The sequence below is a fragment of the Periplaneta americana genome, chromosome 9 (assembly GCF_040183065.1).
Source record: "Periplaneta americana isolate PAMFEO1 chromosome 9, P.americana_PAMFEO1_priV1, whole genome shotgun sequence".
In the NCBI taxonomy this organism is placed as follows: domain Eukaryota; kingdom Metazoa; phylum Arthropoda; class Insecta; order Blattodea; family Blattidae; genus Periplaneta; species Periplaneta americana.
The window spans coordinates 132,681,561-132,704,295 of record NC_091125.1 but is presented as its reverse complement, the minus strand read 5'-3'; the positions used below and the strand labels follow the sequence as shown (position 1 = coordinate 132,704,295).

The window sequence follows — 22,735 nt, the reverse complement described above, 5'->3', positions numbered from 1 at the left end:
GTCCGACTATTTTTTCTCGGATTATGGCTATTTTTACTCAGAATATGACTCTATTTAGTCGAAGTTTGGCGATTTGAAATTTTACTAGGAGTCTGGCGATTTTTAAATATTACTCCGAGTATTACTCGAAGTATTCATACTCTACAACTGTGTGAAGTACCGTACTTGAAATTAATTTCTTACTATTCATTTCCTAATGCTTGATATATTTATTTTCTAAACTCCGTTTCTGGAATCTGCAGAGTTAGAGCATTTGGGTAGAGACGGAGACAAGTGAATGGGCGGAGCCTAGGAGTACAGGAGTGTGTTGCGGGCTGATAGGCTCATGGCCGCTAAGGGGTAAGATGCTCGTGGCAGAAGGTGGTAGGTAGTATGGCATCTTAACTGCAGTTGAGTTCCAATAGAAATGATTCAATGATTCCCTCTCTGCAGTCGATCGCTCCCTTCAAGCAATGTCTTCCCTCCAGAGCGGTCATTGGACTAGACCTCTCCACCCACAACTTTCGTAAATGGCTTGTTTCGTCTCCTATACTCTACAGATTCCAGAAACGGAGTTCCAGAGCATTATAGCCTACACATTATTTATTTTTAATTTACGTTCATTTTAATTTTAAAACGTTTTCTCTATTAGGATAGGAACAGTAACAAAGATCATCATAATAAACAAAAATTATTGACATATTTGTTTACTTTTTATTTAATAATGAAGGAATAGTACTCTACAGAAAGTTCATAAATAATGATATATGTAGAAATATGTCTAATTTTATATAACATTTATAGAATAATGAAAGATTTAATTATAAAAATTAATACAAACTGGCATTTGTTTAATAATTTTCAAGACTTTAAGGGGACACTCAACTTAAAAATTGGAGAAAAAGTGTTTTAGAAATGAAAAATTAAATTTCTACACTAATTTACGTGACAGAACTAAATCAATACGCAGAATTCTTCCCCTATTCATTGAGAAGTCACAGTCAAATGCACAAAGCCAAAAAATAAAAAATGATAATTAAAAGTGATATTTAAATTAATGACTGATTAAAAATTGAAATATTTTTTTTATTTTGAAAAGTATTGAATCTAATGAACTGAGATTTTGCATGTTACTTTCCATGTGTATATTAAACTTTTTCTCCAAATTTGAAAAAGATTGGTCAAATAGGAAAAAAGTTCCAAAATATAGTTGAGTGTCCCCTTAAATTAAATGTATAACTTGTATGTTCATGTAACACATAGGCCAACTTATTAACCTTAAAACTTTTTTAAATTTAATTTCGATAAATATCCGGTAGGACACTCATTGTTCCATACAGGAATCCAGCAAACTATTTCTTATTGAACAACGCGGTGGTGGTCATATTTAAGAAGGCAATCGAAGTCGTAAAGATAAACCCATTTTAAAATTATTAAAATTACTCTCCTACAACTACCGTCCGTATTATGAACAACAATTGAATACCCCCCGGAATAAGGGTATGTGGTGCATGGTTTCACTATGTGCTTATACCCTTATTCCGGGGAGTATTCAATTATTGTTTACACAAGCGTGATACAGCTACCATAGCAACGAAACACGCAACAGTAATGGTACCTATATGAAACCAGACTGCAGATACGTACAGAAGATACAGGATACAGCTGTTTCAAAATGGGAACTTTTGAATAATCTTAAATATTCACATTTACTGTCTGCCACGTCGGCGGTCGAGTATTCGGAAATTTCGGAATAAACACCGTTCAGACGCGGCGGGCCGATTCGTACTAATAATATGTCTTGCACAAAAACATCCTTTCTTATAGACTCAAATAGAAACTGCACTCACAACACTCGCATGGGCGCATGAAGGGGAATCAGGGAGCAGAGTGGGCGGCAGACGGTAGACTAGCGCCGGCCTGTTCACATGCCGTAGGTCGGTAAACCAAACCAGTACATAGTACGGGCTATTCCATATGAAATCGATCAGTAAAAAACCTCGCATTCTTTAATACTCTAATTTTTCCCTATTTATACAAGGTGCTGAGGAGAGTGCATTTTAAAAAATATACTATCGAAAGTCAAACGGTTTTCGTACTATTGAGCGACAAACTTAGCATATTTTATAAAAACAAACCTCTTTCAGCGCTCAGAACTCTGGAACCATTTACTGCAGAACATTGAACGGGAGCTCATTTTGAAGCTGACCTTTAGTAGGTTATGATAAGAAGTAATACTTATTTTTATTGTGTACAGAGAGACAGATAATCTGATTTTACTTACTTTTAGGCTTTTTACCCATTTGTAAAAATGTAAAAAATATTGAGAAAGAACCTTGCATTATTAAGAGGGATTCGGCATTGTTTGCTTAGTGGCTCGGCAATAAGTTTCGAGGGTATTAAATAAATTATTTTCACATGCCTAGACTTGAACGGCGCAGTACCCCACGCACTGGCCGAGAGCTGAAGATAAGCGAGCATTGGGAGTCATTTTACTCCTGTGTTTATGAAAACTTGTGATAAAGCTAGCCCAGCCATGACTGCTAGTCTACACATCACGTGTTTGTCTCCTGGCCTTGCTTGTCTCGACTACCTACAGTCAGCTGGTTAGTTCACGCGCGTACTATTTATTTTCTTTATTTGATATTTTCAATACTTTCTTATCAACGGTGCATCAGTAAAACATATGTGTTTATTTGTACTTTCAATGCGGAATCTAACCATATATTTTAAAAATATTTTTTCGTGGGCAAAGGCGTCTTAATGAAGAAAAATCTAAATTTCTCCATTTTCATAAAAATAAGAAAAACTGTTTACATGTCAATATAAACTTTAATTTCTCAGCATCAGAATAAACCATGATTTTGATCATTGGGTGAAAGGGTTTCGGAGCCACAACAGTTTAAAGTTGCTAATTTTATGAAAATACGATAAATTTAAATATTTTTAATTTAAACACTATGAAGTTCTGATGCCTCAAACTTTGCACAAAGCATTGTATCACAGTTGTCAACGGACAGAAAATTTCCATTGTATTTAAAAATTGCAAGGTCAATTTTCTCTATATTTCGGTCGATTTGAGATGGAATAGCCCGTATACATGGTATATTAGTACTTTTATGAAATAATGTCTTGTTAAATTTGTGCTATTGGTGTTAATACAGGTATTTCTGTAGTAAAATCTAATGATCATATTTTTATAACCATAAGAAAATACGAGTATGTTAAGTCTTTTATTTCATTTACTTATTTATTTGTTTAACTTTAAAATCTGTCAGTAGAGCTGTTGTAAATATCAAGGATAGATGGAGTCAATAATCGTATCGTGAAATAACGTCCTCTCTATATAATTCTGGTACTGAATTTTGTTTTCAAATAACATACTTCGCACGTGACCCTGTTTAAAATTTCGTGCGAAAGTTTGTTGTGACGTATATTTTATTAGAAATGTTACTCAATCTAAAACCATAAAGATTTTGAGTTATTAAAATCTCTTAAGTTTAAGCAGAACCGACTTCGGTTTTAGTATCAATACTGACTCTATACAATAATAGTTTAATATCTTCTATAAACCACACTTTACATCTTGAAGCACTGCCGTGGTGTTGGAAACTGTCATAACTGAAAGGCAGTTTTTCATTGTAGATTAGCAACTATTGTCCGTAGGATAACTGAAAAACAAATTAAAATGCATCAATGTTGAACATACAGATAAAATTCTTCACATTTAAAATTGTACATTGTACATTTTCGCAATTGCGTTTCCCTTCAAAACAAACCAAAAGTAAAATTGATTTTTTAAAATGTAGATGGTGCCGTACACTAAACCGTTGACATAACACGGGAAAGACTATCACCACGAGACTCAGTGCCCACAAATTAGAAAGATGAGCCAGATAATATCTGTGTTCGAGTGTTCAGACCCGGAGGCATCTCTTGTAAGTGACATACAAAGTTGATTTTCACGTATCTTGGATCGTACTAGCTTTTGACTAAGTTACTACTAAAGTGTAAGTTAAGCTGTGTCTATGAATACAAAATCTGCGTTTTCATTATAATAAAGTCTGATATAAGTGAAAGTGTAGTTGAAGTGACGTTCCTGAATAATGCTCTTAGCTTCATTTGGAACTTGCAGGAAATTTATTATTTTTATATGACGCCCAGATGAATATTTAGTCTTACTAAAAATTGCATATTTTTAAATAAAGAAATATAATTTTTGGGGCAAATTTTTAACATAACAATTCGAAGAAAAAAAATTGTGCACATGTATTTTAGCATTATCTGATGTAAAAATAATATTCAAGAAGATAAATGAAAATTATAAGAATTACAAAACCTCAGTGGCATGTCACCTTCACCATTATGTAATCATTAGGGGCCGTATTCATAGACATTTTTAGCGCCGGCTGCCGGTGGATGATCAGCAAATTAACGTTTTTCGTATTCATAAACCAGTGTTAGCGATATATGATATGAATCCTGTACAAGTAACCAGTCGATGGCCCGGGGCTAGTTTAGCACGCTCGTAGCGCGGGCTAGCGAAATATCTATGAATAGCACCCTAGGAAACGGATTTTCAGGTACTAAAAAAAGAGATTTAGATTTTATAAAATCCAATTTAGAACATTTAGGAGTTTATATAAAATTAGCAATTAATAATTTTAATTTCATTAAATATTCCATTTTAGGTGGAATTTAAGTGCAAAGAACTGGTGCTGACAATGAGTGCTACTGAACTGAAGTCTCAGATTATAACAGTGAAAGAAACTGATTGCTGATTGTTCAGTTATGTTTCACAAAACGGGGAAGCATTGGCGCGAAAACTAATTTGTAAGCTCTCGTCCAACCTGAACAACTTATTACTCCATTATTTATGCTAGGACGGACTTTTACAAACGAACAACTTACTACTTCATTATTTATGCTAGGATGGACTTTTACAAACGAACAACTTACTACTCCATTATTTATGCTAGGACGGACTTTTACAAACGAACAACTTACTACTCCATTATTTATGCTAGGATGGACCTTTACAAACGAACAACTTACTACTCCATTATTTATGCTAGGATGGACCTTTACAAACGAACAACTTACTACTCCATTATTTATGCTAGGATGGACCTTTACAAACTAACAACCTACTACTCCATTATTTATGCTAGGATGGACCTTTACAACGAACAACTTACTACTCCATTATTTATGCTAGGATGGACCTTTACAAACGAACAACTTACTACTCCATTATTTATGCTAGGATGGACCTTTACAAACGAACAACTTACTACTCCATTATTTATGCTAGGACGGACTTTTACAAACGAACTGCGGTTCCAGGAAATTAGATAAAATCCTTTTCCCTCCCATTCTAAGACCAATATGGGACGAACTTGCCAGGTAAATGTCTGTATGAGATTTTTTTTACGTTTTAAATAGCAGTTTTGTAGTTTTTTTTAACTTTTCAAATTTTAGTACTAGTATTTTTATTTTAAATATACGCAAAATACTAAGAAATCGCCTTTCAAGTAAAAACATAATTTTTTTTTAGGCATTTATAGGAGTTTATGGTGATTTAGATGTTTTAGGTTCTATAGAATTTTTATTGGGGGATCTTGTGTACATGAAACGTTGAGATATCTGAACAACATTGTCTAGGACGTAGCAAATAAAATAGGTTCGGAACTAAAATTCTCTCCCTAATAATCATAATGAGCATGATAATTCTCGCATTAAACATTTTGATCGTTATGAACATATTTATAATCGTCACAATGCTTATAATCAGGCTTCGGTCTAGGGACACAGAGTAACCAGTTTGAGGTTTAGAGTACACTGAGTATAAATGACGTCATGATCCATGTGGGGTGACTGCAACAGCACAGGTGGGTCCGCAATGTGCATTACCGTTGTGTATTGCTGCTTGGCTGCGGTGTTGGCCTTCTATGCGCAAGGTTGCGGGTTCGATCCCGGGCCAGGTCGATGGCATTTAAGTGTGCTTAAATCCGACAGGCTCATGTCAGTAGATTTACTGGCATGTAAAAGAACTCCTGCGGGACAAAATTCCGGCACATCCAACGACGCTGATATAACCTCTGCAGTTGCGAGCGTCGTTAAATAAAATATAACATTTTTTTTTTTTTTTTTTTTTTTGGCTGCGGTACATGTAACAGGCTTCGGCGTAGGGACACCTGATTGAAGGTTACAACTCACGTTAATACTTTACCAGGAATGTACTGTATATAGTGCATCTGTACAGAGTGAAATATATATTTGTGCCGTGCTATGACGGACTGTTTACATGTTGAAACACGAAGTAACGGCTCGCTTCATCTCCCAGTCCACTCGACCAACACAACACTATCGTCCGTGCGTTCTGAACTTCATGCGTTTCTGTGCGCGGACCGAAGCCTGCTTATAATCAACATTAAAGTCATCATCAGGCTTCGAAACTTTGGATCCGATACAATAAGTTTACTGTGCATGTACTATAGGTTGTTGACTCGCTGCAGGTAGTGAAAGGTAGAGATGTGTTGAGGTAACAACGTTGCTATTTAGAGTAGAGTACGATAGTATGGGGAACACACACACATATGTACATTCTGAAAGTAAATATACATTACACAATGATAATGTCAAAAGAACGTGAAAAGCATTTATTCTCCTTTCTTTTATAAGCATTTGTATTTAATTATAGACAGTGTTAATGGTGGAAATAAACATGTAGCAATTTTAATTTCTTCATTTATCCTATTGGTCGTCTTTAGGAAGTGCAGTTACAGTACCGAATTGCAATGTACTACAAGATATATTTTCAGTGTCTCAAACATAAATCTTTTTCGGTTATCTGCCAAACACAGTTTGTACTGTGAAAAGATGCGCTCTACATCGCATGACGTGATAGGAGCAAAACGAAGAAACCTAACATCATTGCAGTGTCTAAGAGACAGTCCTTTATTCTCGGGTGACTCTATGTCCACTAATTTGCAGTTTATGTTATATAAAGTTCCATATCCGTTATTTTTACATAAAATTGATTTCCATTTCTGTTTTACACGTTCAGTAACCGGTGTACTTGGTGCCTCATTAATTCTGTGTGTCATTTCCTCAACTAATTTGAGGGCTTCCGGCATCTCTTGCTCTGACTTTTCTAACCGTGTAATAGTTTCAGACACAGTTTGAAAATAGGTCTGTATGAAAACCAAATTATTCGTCAAAACCTTCAAATCCAGAGCGTTTTCCTTTGCGTATTTCTTGGCATTCATTCTACGGTACCCCCACCCACTGTATATACTCAGTACGCCGTTATGCGGGTTTCCCACTGAACTACTCTATCGGGTCCGAAGTCTCAAAGCCTGGTCATCATATAATCATCGTCGAATTATAATAATCTCATAGTAGTATAAGTGTTATTATAATCAACATCGAAACCAGTATTGCCATCATTCGTTATTATAAACTACAACCACAGTCAGTCAGTAGTACCTATTCTTGCTGGCGCAGCCAGTCGGCCATGTTGAGGTTTCCATTGGCCAGAGCGTCGCCCTGCGGCGTGCGTCCGTACTTGTCCATGGCCCTGAGGTCTGCACCGTTCTGCACCAGCAGCTGCGCCACCGCCATGTGGTCGTGGAAGGCCGCGAAGTGCAGCGAGGTGCTGCCGTCCTTGTTCCTCGCGTTCACCTGTGCGCCGCTCTGCAGCAGCAGACGACACACCTCCAGGCGTCCGTGCCACGACGCCCAGATCAGCGGCGTGTTCTGCCACGCGTCCCGGGCCTCCACGTCCACCCCCGCCTCCAGCAACACCCGCGCCATCTCCAGGTGCCCCCACCGCGCCGCTCGGTGCAGCGGAGTGTTGCCGAAGCCGTCTTTGGCTGAGAGGTCCATGCCAGCTGCGGCCATTATGCGGATCAGCTCGACGTTGCCCTCCTCTGCAGCCTGCAGCTGCACTCGGTTCCTTTCCGTCTTCGTCATATTTGTCACACCCTGTGGACAAAGCGGTTAAGTTGTGCCCTACCGATCAGCAAGGCAACTGAGGCACGTGCTTCTGTTAGTAGAAATGCGAAAGCGGTCGGAGGTTAGTATGGTAATGTTAACAAAATCGTGTAAAAGAACAGTCAAGTTCTGGAATTTTCTCTTTTCCACTTGCACAGAAACTATCGTAGTCGTTCTTTCAGCGGCCTAAGTATAGCCCATGACATCACGAGATCGTTACGGATTGTGAAATGTTATTAACTTACCTTCATAAGTTTCAGCTGTTGTTTCAAACTATCTTCCTGTCTCTCTGCAGCCTCCAGTTCGTGCTGCAATGGACCAAAACAACCGTTTTATGTAATGAAATATTACAATCAAAAATTGAAATTGTAGTTATTTTAGTTATTACGTGTTTAAAACGAAAAACACTTTCTGAATTTTTGTTAATAGGGAGTAGATAATACAGAAGTTCTATTGCATTGAAAAGTATTACTTATTCAATCTTTTAACTATAAAAATGTTACCTTCCTTATATTTAAAGATATAACAAATCCCAAAGCTTGAACGAGTCCAGAATCAAGCCCTGCGACTCATCATAGGAACAGTAAAAACAACACCTATAGATGCTATGCTATACTTCACACAGAACAGACAGATTGAATCGGAAATAACAGAATCTGCTCTAAGAATTCATGAGAAACTATTAAGGTTGCCAAACATCACCTTCTGGTCATAACATGACTTCGGAATCAGGCCTTAAAACACAGTAAGATTTCCTTCAAATGGCACGAAAAGAAAGAGAAAACTTGACATTCCTAGTCGAATTCAACAGCTACTTATGACTTACTGGCTTTCAAGGAACCCGGAGGTTCATTTCCGCCCTCACATAAGCCCGCCATTGATCCCTATCCTAAGCAAGATTAATCCAGTCTCTATCATCATATCCCACCTCTCTATGATACATTTTAATATTATCTTCCCATCTACGTCTCGGCCTCCCCAAAGATCTTCTTCCCTCCGACCTTCCAACTAACACTCTATATGCATTTCTGGATTCGCCCATACGTGCTACATGCCCTGCCCATCTCAAACGTCTGGATTTAATGTTCCAAATTATGTAAGGTGAAGAATACCTACAATGCGTGCAGTTCTGTGTTGTGTAACTTTCTCCATTCTCCTGTGACTTCATCCCTCTTAGCCCCAAATATTTTCCTAAGCACCTTATTCTCAAACACCCTTAACCTATGTTCCTCTCTCAAAGTGAGAGTCCAAGTTTCACAACCATACAGAACAAGCGGTAATATTCAACAGTCACTATCCCCTCAAAATCCCCTTCTGATGTACCCCTACAGGAGTTAACTGGATTTAATCGAACAGTGTAATAAGAGTGCAGTTTCTTCAGACATACCGGTACTCAAAATGTCTGCCTTGGAAACAATAAACACAAGATATCCCCGTAATCAATGGCTACACGTATATGTAGATGGTTCAAAAGTTTGTACAAAAGTATCTGCTGACGAGGGCGTCATTGTCAATAAATTGTTTTCCCTCCACACGACACCTGACAGCAAGAAAACTGCATTTCATGGAGAAAAAGGGGCCATCCTCAGCACTTTAAAACACTTAATCTGCAGACTGTCATATTGCAATCACTGTGTTGTACTATCCGATTCTAAAGCTGCCATTCAAGCCGTAACAAAGCTCCGTCTATTTATAGCTTCTGATTGAGGTTCTGGCTGATATGTAGGCTACCCTAATCTATTATCAGGCAGTACATCTCACTTGACGATATGTGCCAGAGTCTTCGGACTGGTGACTAAACAACGAACATACACAACATACACATATTTATTGAGTAGAACATGTTCATTGGCCTAAATTTCGAAAAACATGTTAGAGGGTCCACCAAACTAAAGTAACTTACCTATGAACTTTGAGGTAAACTCGTGACACACAGTAGGTTATGAGCTTTTATAATAGATAGAGCCTACGTGAACGATTGACTACATGAATGGACGAATGAGTGAGCAAATTGAATGAATGGATGAATGAATGAATGAATGAATGAATGAATGAATGAATGAATGAATGAATGAATGAATGAATGAATGAATCGGAAAATGAGTGAATAAACGACTAAATGAAGGAATGAACACTCACTTGTTTTCTGGGAAGTTGCTGCTTCAAGGTGTCCAAGTTATATTTTGAAGAATAGACGTCATGCTGTAGAAAGAGAAGAGAGGTTGCATTAGGGTCAATTAATTTGTCTTGGAGATAGTTTATAGGCTATGAAGTTTCTAATGGTTATTTCATTATGACTATTCCGTTAAGAAAACAATTAATGAGAAAAAATAATTTGTTCTATATAAAAATACCTATACCCCTCAGTATATTTTTCAACATAGTAACACCCTGAACAGACACACTTATCACAACATAGTACAACTTTTGTACATAGTAAAATCATTTAATTAATACCCTAGCGGCAGTGTTTGAGTTGGATGTATCTTTTTTGCACGCATCAATACTTGTAATGTCAAGCGTGTTTTATTTTCGTTGTAAAGATTATTTCTGTAATTGATTAACTAGCGGACTTACTCGTGTTAATTATGTAAGTCTGTGCGGCTTACAGCTGTTTCGGTGCTTCATCACACCATCCTCAGAGCCTACTAGATTTCGGCGTCATCTCGAACTTCTCTGCCTGTTGTGTGGGTGCGTTTGATTGTTGAAAAGTGGAGTCAAATAGTGTGTGTGTACTGAAATTGATCTGTGTGTTAAGAATTTGATCGGGGTGTGTTTTAGTGTGTTTGTATATTTCGTATATACGCCGAGATCTAGTAGGCTCTGAGGATGGTGTGATGAAGCACCGAAACAGCTGTAAGCCGCACAGACTTACATAATTAACACGAGTAAGTCCGCTAGTTAATCAATTATTTATATTCAAGTGTTAAAAGTAGTGTACGCAAGATTCAAAATGGATTATTTCTGGCTACAATTGTTTTTATACCGATATTAATACACTGATTTCTACCACCACCACCACCACCACCACCATGAGTGGATAAATTTTAAGCTGTAAAATGACTTTTAATTGAAACTTAAGTTAATATTAGGCCTACTAGCCTCTTTTGTCATCGATCAACTTTGGATATTACAATGTTGTTTTGTAATCCACGTGGAGTTGATATCGGCACGTCAATTAAAAATGCTAACTCATCATTGGTAGACATATGTTACCGCTTCTTGTGATTGCAGCAGTATCTGAGATAGCATAATCAATAAACAACAATCTTATCTTATCTGTGCAAAGGAAAGCGTCGTGTTTGACACCGCCTGGGTATTAATTGAACACTGGGACTATACCTGTGTTAAAGAAGATTACCGCCTGGGAACTCATCCAAGATTTTAGCATGTTCATTAACTCTTCATTGAGGATAAACTTCTCGACCATATCATTGCGGGTTATGAAACGTGGGTTCAATGTGTGAGCGTAAGTGGATTTAGATAGTTTTAACGACCTTAACCAGCAGAACAATCTCCTTTTTCCTCTTTTTGTTCAGTTGAGTATGAATGTTGGATCAACCTTATGCACGCTGTGAAATAATTTCATCATTAGCAATAGAAAAGTCCAAACTACACTTCTTTTGAACAATGCAGTGGATCATACTCAATCACCAAATCTGTAAACGGCCCCCAGTTGTATAGGTCGATTACAAGTAAAGAATCCTTATCGAATGGCACGTAAACATTTCATTATAAATTAAGTGTAATAATGTAGGATTGTCTCAAGTCGACAGGCCTACCTATGTCAAGAACCTTATCGTAATTATATTTATTCTACCTTGAGTTGGATTAAATGATGATGATGATGATGATGATAATAATAATAATAATAATAATAATAATAATAGTAATAATTGATGTTATTTTTAACTGATAGAAGTTAATTGCGTATTTTATGAAAAATTAAGCTCCGGTTTCTTAGGTTCGAAACTATTCTATTTCTTATTCTCTAAATTTCAATCTTATTTCACATTTTAAGTTGCTTTGAACAAAATAGGAAAAGTTAATAAAGCTAAGGTTAGTATCTACGATTATTGATGCAATTTTAACTTAGATTAATTTAATTTAAGTAGTTTATTTATATATCGTAGAAAAAAGCTCTGAAGTAACTGGATAACTAATATACTCACATCAGCTTTATAAATTTCCTGCGTCAGATTTTCCACCTGCTTGCCAAGATTGTCAAGTTCCTCCTGTAAACAAATATTTCTATTACGAGAAAGTTAAGAATTGTAGTACAATCGTACTCTGCAGTCGTAGGCTGTTTGAAATGTTTCATGATTAGGGCAAGAGTATTAAAGTATGAGTATTTGTAAAAGTTGTTGTTATATAAGAAAGAAAAGCTAGAGGAAAAAGGAAAGAAGGCACATAGAAGAAAAGAAAAGAAATGAAGGAAGCAATAAACATATACAGCGTGTTAAAAAGTTCGTTTAGAACATTTAGGAGTTAATAGAGGAGAAGACATTGAATAGAAGGATGGAGGAAGGAAATGAATGAATCAATGATAGCTGATTAAAAAGAAATTGTTTAACAATAATGCCAGAAAATTTCTAATAAAATTATAAAGGAAGAAGGAAAAATAAAAATAATGAATAAAAGAAAAGAGAAGTGGTGAAAAAATTAAGTGGAAGACAATGGAAGTATTTCACATACTTGTCATATGGAATGAAAGAAGTAGAAAAGCAAGAAGGAAGAAGAAAACAAACAAGTAGAAGGATTTAATATGGAAGGAGAAAGAATAATAGACGGATTAATGTAAAATAAACCGAAAACTGCAGCAGTACCTGACAATTTCGCCTGTCTTGCTCCAAGCGCGGTATTTCCTTAAGTAGCTCTTGCTCCTGATCGCTGAGGTTGGCTTGCAGCTGGTTGAGCTCCTCCACTAGATCCTGCGTCCAGCTGCTCATATTTTTGCTCACCTCCTGCATCTGCTCATACAGTTCCCTGTTCTTGGTGGTAGCAGCATCCAACAATGTCTGCAGCTTCCTCCTCCTGGTGTGCAGATTCTGCGTCCTGTTGCGCAGGGAGACCAGTTCCTTCTCGAGCGACGCGATGCTCTTTTCCTGCTTCCTGAACTGCTCCTTGTTATGGGACGCAGCGATTTGTTCCATCCATTCTTTCGGGTCTTTGGTGGAGTTTGCGTCGTGTTGGATGGCGAAGCATAACAGCTGCGGCAATAGGATCTGCAGTGAAGGGGGTACGGCGATCTGAGGTTGGACTAGCGAAGTTGTACCCAACATCTGCACGAGCAAGTGGTGAACATAATGATTTATTGAACTTAGTACCTGAACAACATTAAAAAAACTGAACTGTCGATCTCCGCACACAAAACAAATTCATTTTATGGCGTGAAGGAATAGCGAAGCATGGCGATAGAATCTACAGAGTGTTTCAGAATTGAAGCGAACAAAATTTATTTGGCTATAGAGGGGTTGTAGACAAGCAATTTGAGATGAGAACATAGAATCTCCGACGAAAAACATCTGAGTTATCATTTATTAAAGTTATTTACATTTTATACTCATAATTAGGCTTCGCATTCCAGCTACCTAAAGACTGAAGTTAAAGACACACTGGGTATATAGTACGCCGAAAACAGGTAATGCAACGGATAAGGATATAAACAAACAGGTCGTGTTCGTGGAGTACAGTCAACTCCCGACATTCTGAAGCTATACTAGTAAACACATGCTTGAGCCGTGATGTTCATTTTCGTCGTGATCTTTGCAGTGAATAATAACGTGCATTCGTAGGTTACGGAACTTGATATGATTTTTAGATTGTAAGAAATTCTACGTTAAACCAAAGGTCCCGGGTTCGATGCCCGGTCCCGGAACAATTTTTCCCCTCGAAATTATTCAAATCAACTTTACAGGGAGTTATGCCTGAAATCTTGATTTGCATCCTTAACCTCTGTTCCTCTCTCAAAGTGAGAGTTCAAATTTCACAACCATAAAGAACAACCAGTAATATAACTGTTTTATAAATTCTAACTTTCAGGCTTTTTGAGAGCAGACTGGATGACAAAAGCTTCACAACCGAATAATAAAAGGCATTTCTCATATTTATTCTGCGTTTAATTTTCTCCCGAGTGTTATTTATTTGTTACCGTTGCTCCGAGATATTTTAACTTCTCTACCTTTTCAAAGGATAAGTTTCCAATTTTTATATTTCCATTTCGTACTATGTTCTGGCAACGTGTATCTCTTTACTTGTTTCAAATAAAATTCCCGTGTTTTCCCTAACAGTTTGTGGATTTTCTCCTAACATATTCACGTCATTTGCATAATTAATAAAATAATAATAATAATAATAATAATAATAATAATAGTAAGGGGCGGCCGGGTAGCTCAGTTGGTAGAGCAGCTGGCTACGGACTGGAAGGTCCGGGGTTCAATCTCAGGTGGTGGCAGGATTTTTCTTTTTGCCAACTTTCAGAACGGCCCCGAGGTTCACACAGCCGCCTATAAAATTGAGTACCGGGTCTTTCCCGGGGGTAAAAGGCGGTCAGAGCGTGGTGCCGACCACACCACCTCATTCTAGTGCCGAGGTCATGGAAAGCATGGAGCTCTACCTCCATGCCCCCAAGTGCCTTCATGGCATGTGATGGGTATACCTTTACCTTTTTACCTTTTATAATAGTAATAATAATAATAATAATAATAATGATAATAATAATAATAATAATAATAATGGTACTAAATAACAAAAACAACAACTTCGATGGGCTTTTTGTTTTATTTTATTCATATAGCTTCTCTTTCACTACTCTCCATCAAAGATACAAACCGATGTAAACAAATATAATACTTCGTAGGATAAGCGCATATACCTATAATTCAAAGGTGTAAGTAATACATTATACCACATACTTTCATTACATTTTATTTAGAATAGACGTAAGGTGATTATTATTAGTTTTTAAGGTATGTATTAACGTTTGAAATGGCGTTTTTATGACTAAAATTTTCTTTATAATAATGTTAGCTGCAAAATCCTAGTACAGAGCATTGTACGCATAAACAGCAATAACTCAGTGAAAGAAATTTCAAAATTGAGTAATTTTTAGAAAATATATGGCATTTTGAAGAAATAGAATAATTTTTAATTAATAATTTTTTTTAAGGAATCAAAAAGTGAAATTGAAGTTTCTGATATATGGTTATGTTAGTCTACTTTCATATGTTGTCTGATAAATATCTTAAAAAGGTTGGTTAAAAAATGTAGATTTTCCTCCAAAACGTTAATACATACCTTAAGGTCATTTTAGGCTACATGCAACGCACAAATCGGCGACTAGTACCCTGCTATCTGAAAATCTACACAACAGAACTAATTTTAGTTCCTGAATAGTAATACAAATTGAAATACATTTAAAAATTATTATTTTTTTTTATTAAAAAGTCTGAAATCACAGGGAGGGGGACATCCTGGATTCCCAGAGGAGGGGATTCACCCCCGGGCTACCTCATGAATAAGGAACATTAATTCTTGATTAATAAGTGTATAATGTAAAATACCACTTCTTAATCCTGTTTATATAAAGCTCGGGATCTCCAATTTATGCCTATCTCACGCACGCACGCACACAGAATCTCATAAGTTATAGCCACTTCATACTTGTTACATAGGCCTACGGTATGTCAATTACAGATTACACTCCTACTGTGTCCCACCTGGGTTCGAGGATAGGTGGTAATCCTACTCTCGTAATATTACTTATATTAAACGTTAAGTGACCTAAGTAGTTGATAAATCGTCGCTATGAAGCTAATAGTGAGATATGTTTTTGTACTTACTTTGTAAACTAGGAAAGAGTCGTGTACTCGTCCAAAGCAGCTGGTTGCAATACCACTTTGAGGACGGACAGCTATAGAAAACAAGAGCTTGGGAGATAAGCAAGGGTCATTGTCGAGGTCTGTGTGCCGCCATTAAGAACCTCGGTATGTTGGCAACCTGCGGCCCGTCAGCCGAGATCAATTCAGACCTCACATTGGATGAGAAACAGTTTGCTGTTTGTTAAAAAAGGAGAGGCACCAGTAGGACAGCTTTGGTTGGCAAATACTCATACATGTCCATCTTGCAGCGCCAACCACTCAATATAAAGTTGTAAATGACGGTTAAATTTGTACCATAATATTTTCAACAAAATTTAGGCAGTGGTGTCATTCAGCCGGTTCGCCCGAACCGCTTGTTAAATTTTTCACGATTCTTAGAACCGCTTGTTAAATTTGTCACAATTCTTAGAACCGGTTATTAAATTTGTCATAATTCTTAGAACCGCTTGTTAAATTTGTCCAATTCTTGGAACCGATTATTAAATGTGTCACAATTCTTAGAACCGCTTGTTAAATTTATCACAATTATTAGAACCGGTTATTAAATTTGTCACAATTCTTAGAACCGCTTGTTAAATTTGTCCTAATTCTTAGAACCGCTTGTTAAATTTGTCACAATTCTTAGAACCGTTTATTAAATTTGTCACAATTCTTAGAATAGGTTATTAAATTTGTCACAATTCTTAGAAACGCTTGTTAAATTTGTCACAATTCTTAGAACCAGTTGTTAAATTTGTCACAATTCTTAGAACCGGTTATTAAATTTGTCACAATTCTTAGAACCGCTTGTTAAATTTGTCACAATTCTTAGAACCGGTTATTAAATGTGTCACAATTCTTAGAACCGCTTGTTAAATTTGTCACAATTCTTAGAACCGGTTGTTAAATTTTTTTAATTTTAAAAGGTTATTTTTTTCACAGAAATGAAACATTAACATGAAATTCTCTAGCTTTTAAATAGTGCAGTGAACAAAATGCAAACATAAGCAGCACTACAGTTCGAAACTATCATATTATTTATTATTACATGCATGTGTCACATTATACGTGTATATCTCAGACTGACCATTCCAATGTTATGAAATGGCACCATGAAATGAGAACAACCACCAGAGCCTCCACAGTCGAAAAGGCATTTTTTTGGTAACGATCGCTAGATGGAAGTACAGTTGCTCCATGCAATTCTGTAAGGGTTATAACGTAACTTCTTTTGCAGTCGCTAGATGGCAGCATAGTGAAACTGACAAAAGTTCTTGTCTTTAAAGTCCTTTAGGTTGATCAATCTGTTATACAGTGTAGAAGTGAAATAACGCTGCAGACTGAAAGGGACGATAGGGTACACTTAAAGGGCTAGGAAACCTGTATTACGTTTCGTGATTAAATGCATGGATAATTAGAAAATTAAGTTTGAAGTTTGAGCAGTCCTGCAACATCGCCTCTAACACAGACGTCTCTCTTCTCGTAATACAGATGTAAGAGGTCAACGAACTCAGGTCTATCAACAGTTTTGAACACTTTTTCAGGACGAAAAGTTATGGGATCAAATTTCTGCACATATGAAGAACAAAACTAAAATTATTTCAATCATTTATTATCATAATACATTGCTCTCTTAAACTGACTGAGCATATTGGGAATTAAATTAATGGCTTTGCCAAAACACGCTACGAAATGTTTTATACAATTTAAAACAATTTTTATCTTGAAAACGAAGCAAAAACAAACAAAATTATATTAAACTTTTTGTTTGAATTATCTCAAAGAATAATCACCTAAAATATATCACTTACGGTCCATTCTGTTTATCACCGTCTAGTATATGACTATCTAGCCATCTGTCTGTTTATCCATCCATTTTTATATGTCACTGTCACGCCATCTGTATCTCTATCCAGCCATCTTTCTCCATATGCTTATATTCATTCATCTGTATGCCATTTTAAGGTGTATTGAATTTTCGTTACTCTATGTAATCTGATGACAAATTCAAGAAATTTGGAAACTTGTTCTGTAATAAATTATACCGATTCTCGCCGTCTTCTTTGGAAGGCAGCAAGCCACAAAGAATTCAAGTGGGTGGCCTTAAGGTCACAGAGGGTTTTCCCTGGGTCACGCCATTGAGGAGAACATGTTTGTTCAGTGGCCCTGAATTCAGGTCAAATGAGATAACACAGTGCATGAATGGAGTCCCGCGTACCAAAAGGAACGCTACACACTTATCGGTTTGGGTTTTGACTGACATCAATAAGGAAAGTGGAACGGAATCGCGTAATAGATTGGTTTCGTACCCTGATCATAATTTGCAGAAGATAGCAGGAAATTTCCACAGCCACTACAAATAAAACGAAGCATTTCCGTCTCTCTTTGTCTCTGCCTCCACTCTTTCTGGCTACTTTTGACAATACTTATGTAGGCATAATAATAATAATAATAATAATAATAATAATAATAATAATAATAATAATAATAATAATAATAATAATAATAAAATAATAATAAAGATAATAATAATACTTACTTACTAACTGGCTCTTAAGGAACTCGGAGGTTCATTGCCGCCCTCACATAAGCCCGCCATTGGTCCCTATCCTGAGCAAGATTAATCCAGTCTCTATCATCATATCCCACCTTACTCAAATCCATTTTAATATTATCTTCCCATCTACGTTTCGGCCTCCCCAAAGGTCTTTTTCCCTCAGGCCTCCCAACTAACACTCTATATGCATTTCTGGATTCGCCCATACGTGCTACATGCCCTGCCCATCTCAGATATCTGGATTTAATGTTCCTAATTATGTCAGGTGAAGAATACAATGCGTGCAGTTCTGCGTTGTGTAACTTTCTCCATTCTCCTGTAACTTCATCCCGCTTAGCTCCAAATATTTTCCTAAGAACCTTATTCTCGAACACCCTTAATCTATGTTCCTCTCTCAGAGTGAGAGTCCAAGTTTCACAACCATAAAGAACAACCGGTAATATAACTGTTTCATAAATTCTAACTTTCAGATTTTTTGACAGCAGGCTAGATGATAAAAGCTTCTCAACCGAATAATAACACGCATTTCCCATATTTATTCTGCGTTTAATTTCCTCCCGAGTGTCATTTATATTTGTTACTGTTGCTCCAAGATATTTGAATTTTTCCACCCCTTCGAAGGATAAATCTCCAATTTTTATATTTCTATTTCGTACAATATTCTGGTCACGAGACATAATCATATACTTTGTCTTTTCGGAATTTACTTCCAAACCGATCGCTTTACTTGCGTCAAGTAAAATTGCCGTGTTTTCCCTAATCGTTTGTGGATTTTCTCCTAACATATTCACGTCATCCGCATAGACAAGAAGCTGATGTCTATGAACGTAGGACTGAAGTCCACACATGTGCTGAGGTGCACTCGTTATGAGTGACTAGTTGGCCGGGATTCGACGGAATAAGCGCCGTCTTAAATCACGAAGTGAACGCATATCATATATATTATTTTAATGTACCGAAGTACATATGATATTCCCATGCAGATATTCTGCGCCATCATACGATGAAAGAGTAATGGAACGGAGAAAAATTCTCTCCGGCGCACAGTGTATAATTTAGCGAGTCTAGCCGGCCAAAAATCATTTCTCGAAAAACTAATCGCTCAATTTTCAATTATTGAATTGGATAAGTTTTTAATAATGAAAATGAAAATAGCAACTATTTTTACTGAAAATAAAAATAGTAATATTGTAAAAAAAATTCTATTCGAGTGAAAAAAATAAATTAATGTCCATAATATGGAATTAATGTTCATAATGTGGAATGCACTTAAAATTGAAAGCGTAAGGCAAAGGAATATTGCTACATATTGCACCAGACATCTATGACGTAGTGCAGAGGGCAGCCACTAGAGGGAACCCAAGAGTTGGAACTTACAGAGCACTGTATATATACACTGCTCTGGGAACTTAAACTGAGACGATTCTGTCCGACGCCGGGGTGGGTATCCGGTGTGGCTTAGTGGATAAAGCATCAGCACGTAGAGCTGAAAACCCGGGTTCAAATCCCGGTGCCGGCGCCGGAGAGAATTTTTCTCCGTTCCATTACTTTTTCATCGTAGAATATGCATTGCTAAAATAAAAAAAAAAAACTATTTTATTTTAAGATATTTACCATTATTGATAGTTTTTCTGTTACACATAAGAATACTGAGCCGCCTACAGTTGTTGAAGTTGCGTGTCCTTACACTTCTGGCACATTTTTCCTTAGGCAGCGTTAATAGATCTAATTCAAACTTAATAATTTTCTTGCGGCTAAGCTGTTCTAAAATACAATGCATAGGCACACTACAAACTGTCGAAGTTTCTCTGACTCTGAAATATTCTGATTTGTCACGTCGCCAAGCAGAAAACTGAAAATTGCATTATCGTACCTATAATATTGTTGACGAGTAGCGAAATTCGAATTTAGCGAGCGCAAATTCTGTCAACACTTCTATAACTTCCGCGCCGATCATATTGCAGCGTTATCGTGACAACTGTCAAAATCTGATATGTTTGATACACCCTGTATAATGGTGGCACATGATATGCAAGTGAAGAATAAAACATGCAAAATGCTGAAATTCCCCTTCAGTCATAATACTTCTAACTATGGTTTTAAAAATTTTATTTTTTTTTTCTTTTGTAAGATGCAATAATAATAATAATAATAATAATAATAATAATAATAATAATAATAATAGGGTAGATGAGGTTAATGTAAACAAGGGGTAATTGTAAACAAATGCTGTGAGAAATAAAAAACTGTCAATATAATACTTCGGGGGAATATATAAATTGACATGTTGGCTAACCTACAAAGCAGTTTGGCGCCAAATAGGAGTAACTGCTTAGTTGCGAACGAATGTTTTGTAAAAAAAAGTTGAGAAAGAATTTTGCTTCACCTTCATTTTTGGCATAGTAAGTAAACGTACAGTGCTATGTTTTTAAAATATGTTGTTTTTATGAATAATGTATAGTAGTTAACATTTATTACAATGGTTTTGAGATCTCCCATACCCTCAGTTCATTAAATTATGACGTGTTTATATTTGCCCCATAGTTTTAATTGCTTGGGGTAATTGTAAACACGTTTTACTATGGTTACATTTCGTACTTTTCAGTAATCAAAGAGACCCCCAACCAACTACACTGTAGAGGATTTAGAGAGGGTTGTTACAGATGTGAAAAATAGTAACTACAGTTATCGTGAAGCTCAGGAGAGGTACTGAGTTCCTATATCGTCATATATCATAGGTTAAAGGGACGAAATGTACCAGTGACCAAAATTGGAGTTGGAAGGAGTACAGCTCTTTCTTCTTAAACAGAATAAAAAATGTTCAGTGTCTGATAGCCCGTGCGAAAATTGGTGTTTACAATTACCCCCTCTCAAAGGGTAAGTGTAAACAGGTGGGGTAAATGTAAACTAGCAATTAAAAGATGAAAAAAGTCAACCTTATTATTTTAAACCCATTTTCAGAGAAAAGAAAGATCTGAAAATAACATGCTTACTCAGGGTTGTGTAATGTTTAAATATATTTGAAATCAGTGAAAAGGGTTTACAATTACCCTGGTCTACCCTAACGGTAATAGCAGGACGAATAGAAGAAATGGTGTACGCACTTCTATGCTTTCCCATTGTTGATGGCGGACCTGACAACTAGTGGCGCTTCGGTCGCTAGGATCTATCGGTTGTCTGAAGTCAGACACCTCGAAAATATATTTCTCGCGCGTTTAATTATTAAAGTTGCTAGGGATTGTTAATATGCTTTGTTGTTGAGGATTATGTAGATGTCTTCAATTTGTTGTGCTTTGAGTTAACCTGTGACAAAAGAATATTGTATGGTGGTTTACAAAATAATTACAAAAATGCCGTACTATTTTGTTCCGGGTTGTAGATCAGAATAGAGTAGAAATAGTGTGAATGCCAATCCTGCTGCGTTGTTTGACAGATGTTTAGTGTATCATGTGGCCGGTTATGTAGTAAATCATTCCTCTAAGTGTACCCTCTGTGCCCTTCGACAGGAATGTAATAGGTCTAAACATTGTGCAGCTCTCACCCAAATCAAAGACTACCGATCAGGTAGGAACGTCAGTTTTTTAACCCGTCCCTCGCAAGCTGTGTATGACGTACTTATTCAAACAGAATTGAAAATTAATGAAAAGATTAGCTCAGCAAGTGCAATGTGGGATGACATCTTCTATCTTGACACCATTGACGCTCTTTCAATCGAGTCTTCGGGAGCAGGTTGTTGCAGAGAACACATCATGCATATTATTCATAAATTAGTCTACCACTACTTAAAGTGCCGATTCTTCTTCAGGACAAAGAAAATCCGTCAAGTCATCTCGCAAACTCTCAAAGGTAGAAGGAAACTAATCATGGTGAGTAATTTAATTCATTCATAGGCAAGTAAAATATCATCGAACTCTTTATTTACTAACATTGTGTAGGTATTTTCTTCCCTGAATTGGCAACTTGTTACGAAAAAAAAAATATTTAAATACTGAACTTATAATTGCTTTCACAACGTTTCAGATCTGTTGTATTTTAGGTTACGAACATTCATAATAGTATTACCGGATAGAAGACTATTAGATATAAATAAGGGACTATAAAGGCATTTCTTAAGTTACGAATAGCCGGGTTAAATGGAAGAAATTTGCTTTTAAAAAGGACTACAATCAGCGTTACGAGTACTGTGAACTCCTTCCGAGTCAGGCTCATAGCGGTAGCAGCGCCGCGTTGCGGCGGATCCGTGTAAACTCACAGAGTGCGTACACTAGTAATAGCTCATGCGTGAAATTAGTATTTTGTGAAGGGAGGCAAGAGAATGTAGGATAACATTGGAATAATAATA

General features: G+C 36.6%; 1 protein-coding gene across 2 annotated transcripts; it reads right to left on the bottom strand.

Annotated features, from left to right (window-relative positions):
* Window positions 1–670: 670 nt before the first annotated feature.
* LOC138706530 (ankyrin repeat domain-containing protein 23-like) lies at window positions 671–17,794 on the bottom strand. Of its 2 annotated transcripts, none has more exons than XM_069835921.1 (7): window positions 17,648–17,794; window positions 12,804–13,259; window positions 12,150–12,212; window positions 10,117–10,179; window positions 8,223–8,285; window positions 7,471–7,968; window positions 671–3,650 (listed from the first exon to the last, which is right to left on the bottom strand). In XM_069835921.1, the coding sequence occupies exons 2-6, from the start codon at window positions 13,257–13,259 to the stop codon at window positions 7,471–7,473; spliced, it is 1,143 nt and encodes a 380-aa protein (XP_069692022.1). In that variant the 5' UTR covers window positions 17,648–17,794; the 3' UTR covers window positions 671–3,650. The 2 variants fall into 2 exon arrangements, with proteins under 2 accessions (XP_069692022.1, XP_069692021.1); XM_069835920.1 differs by lacking the exon at window positions 17,648–17,794 and adding an exon at window positions 15,819–15,961.
* Window positions 17,795–22,735: the final 4,941 nt, after the last annotated feature.

Bases quoted from the DNA above. Each gene is read 5' to 3' on its own strand.
- LOC138706530 (XM_069835921.1), bottom strand. From the start codon at position 13,259: ATGTTGGGTACAACTTCGCTAGTCCAACCTCAGATCGCCGTACCCCCT. The intron at 12,213-12,803 runs GTACTGCTGCAG...ATTTGTTTACAG, and splicing joins AAGACAGGCGAAATTGTCAG to GAGGAACTTGACAATCTTGG. The intron at 8,286-10,116 runs GTGAGTGTTCAT...GGTCCATTGCAG, and splicing joins AGCAACTTCCCAGAAAACAA to CACGAACTGGAGGCTGCAGA.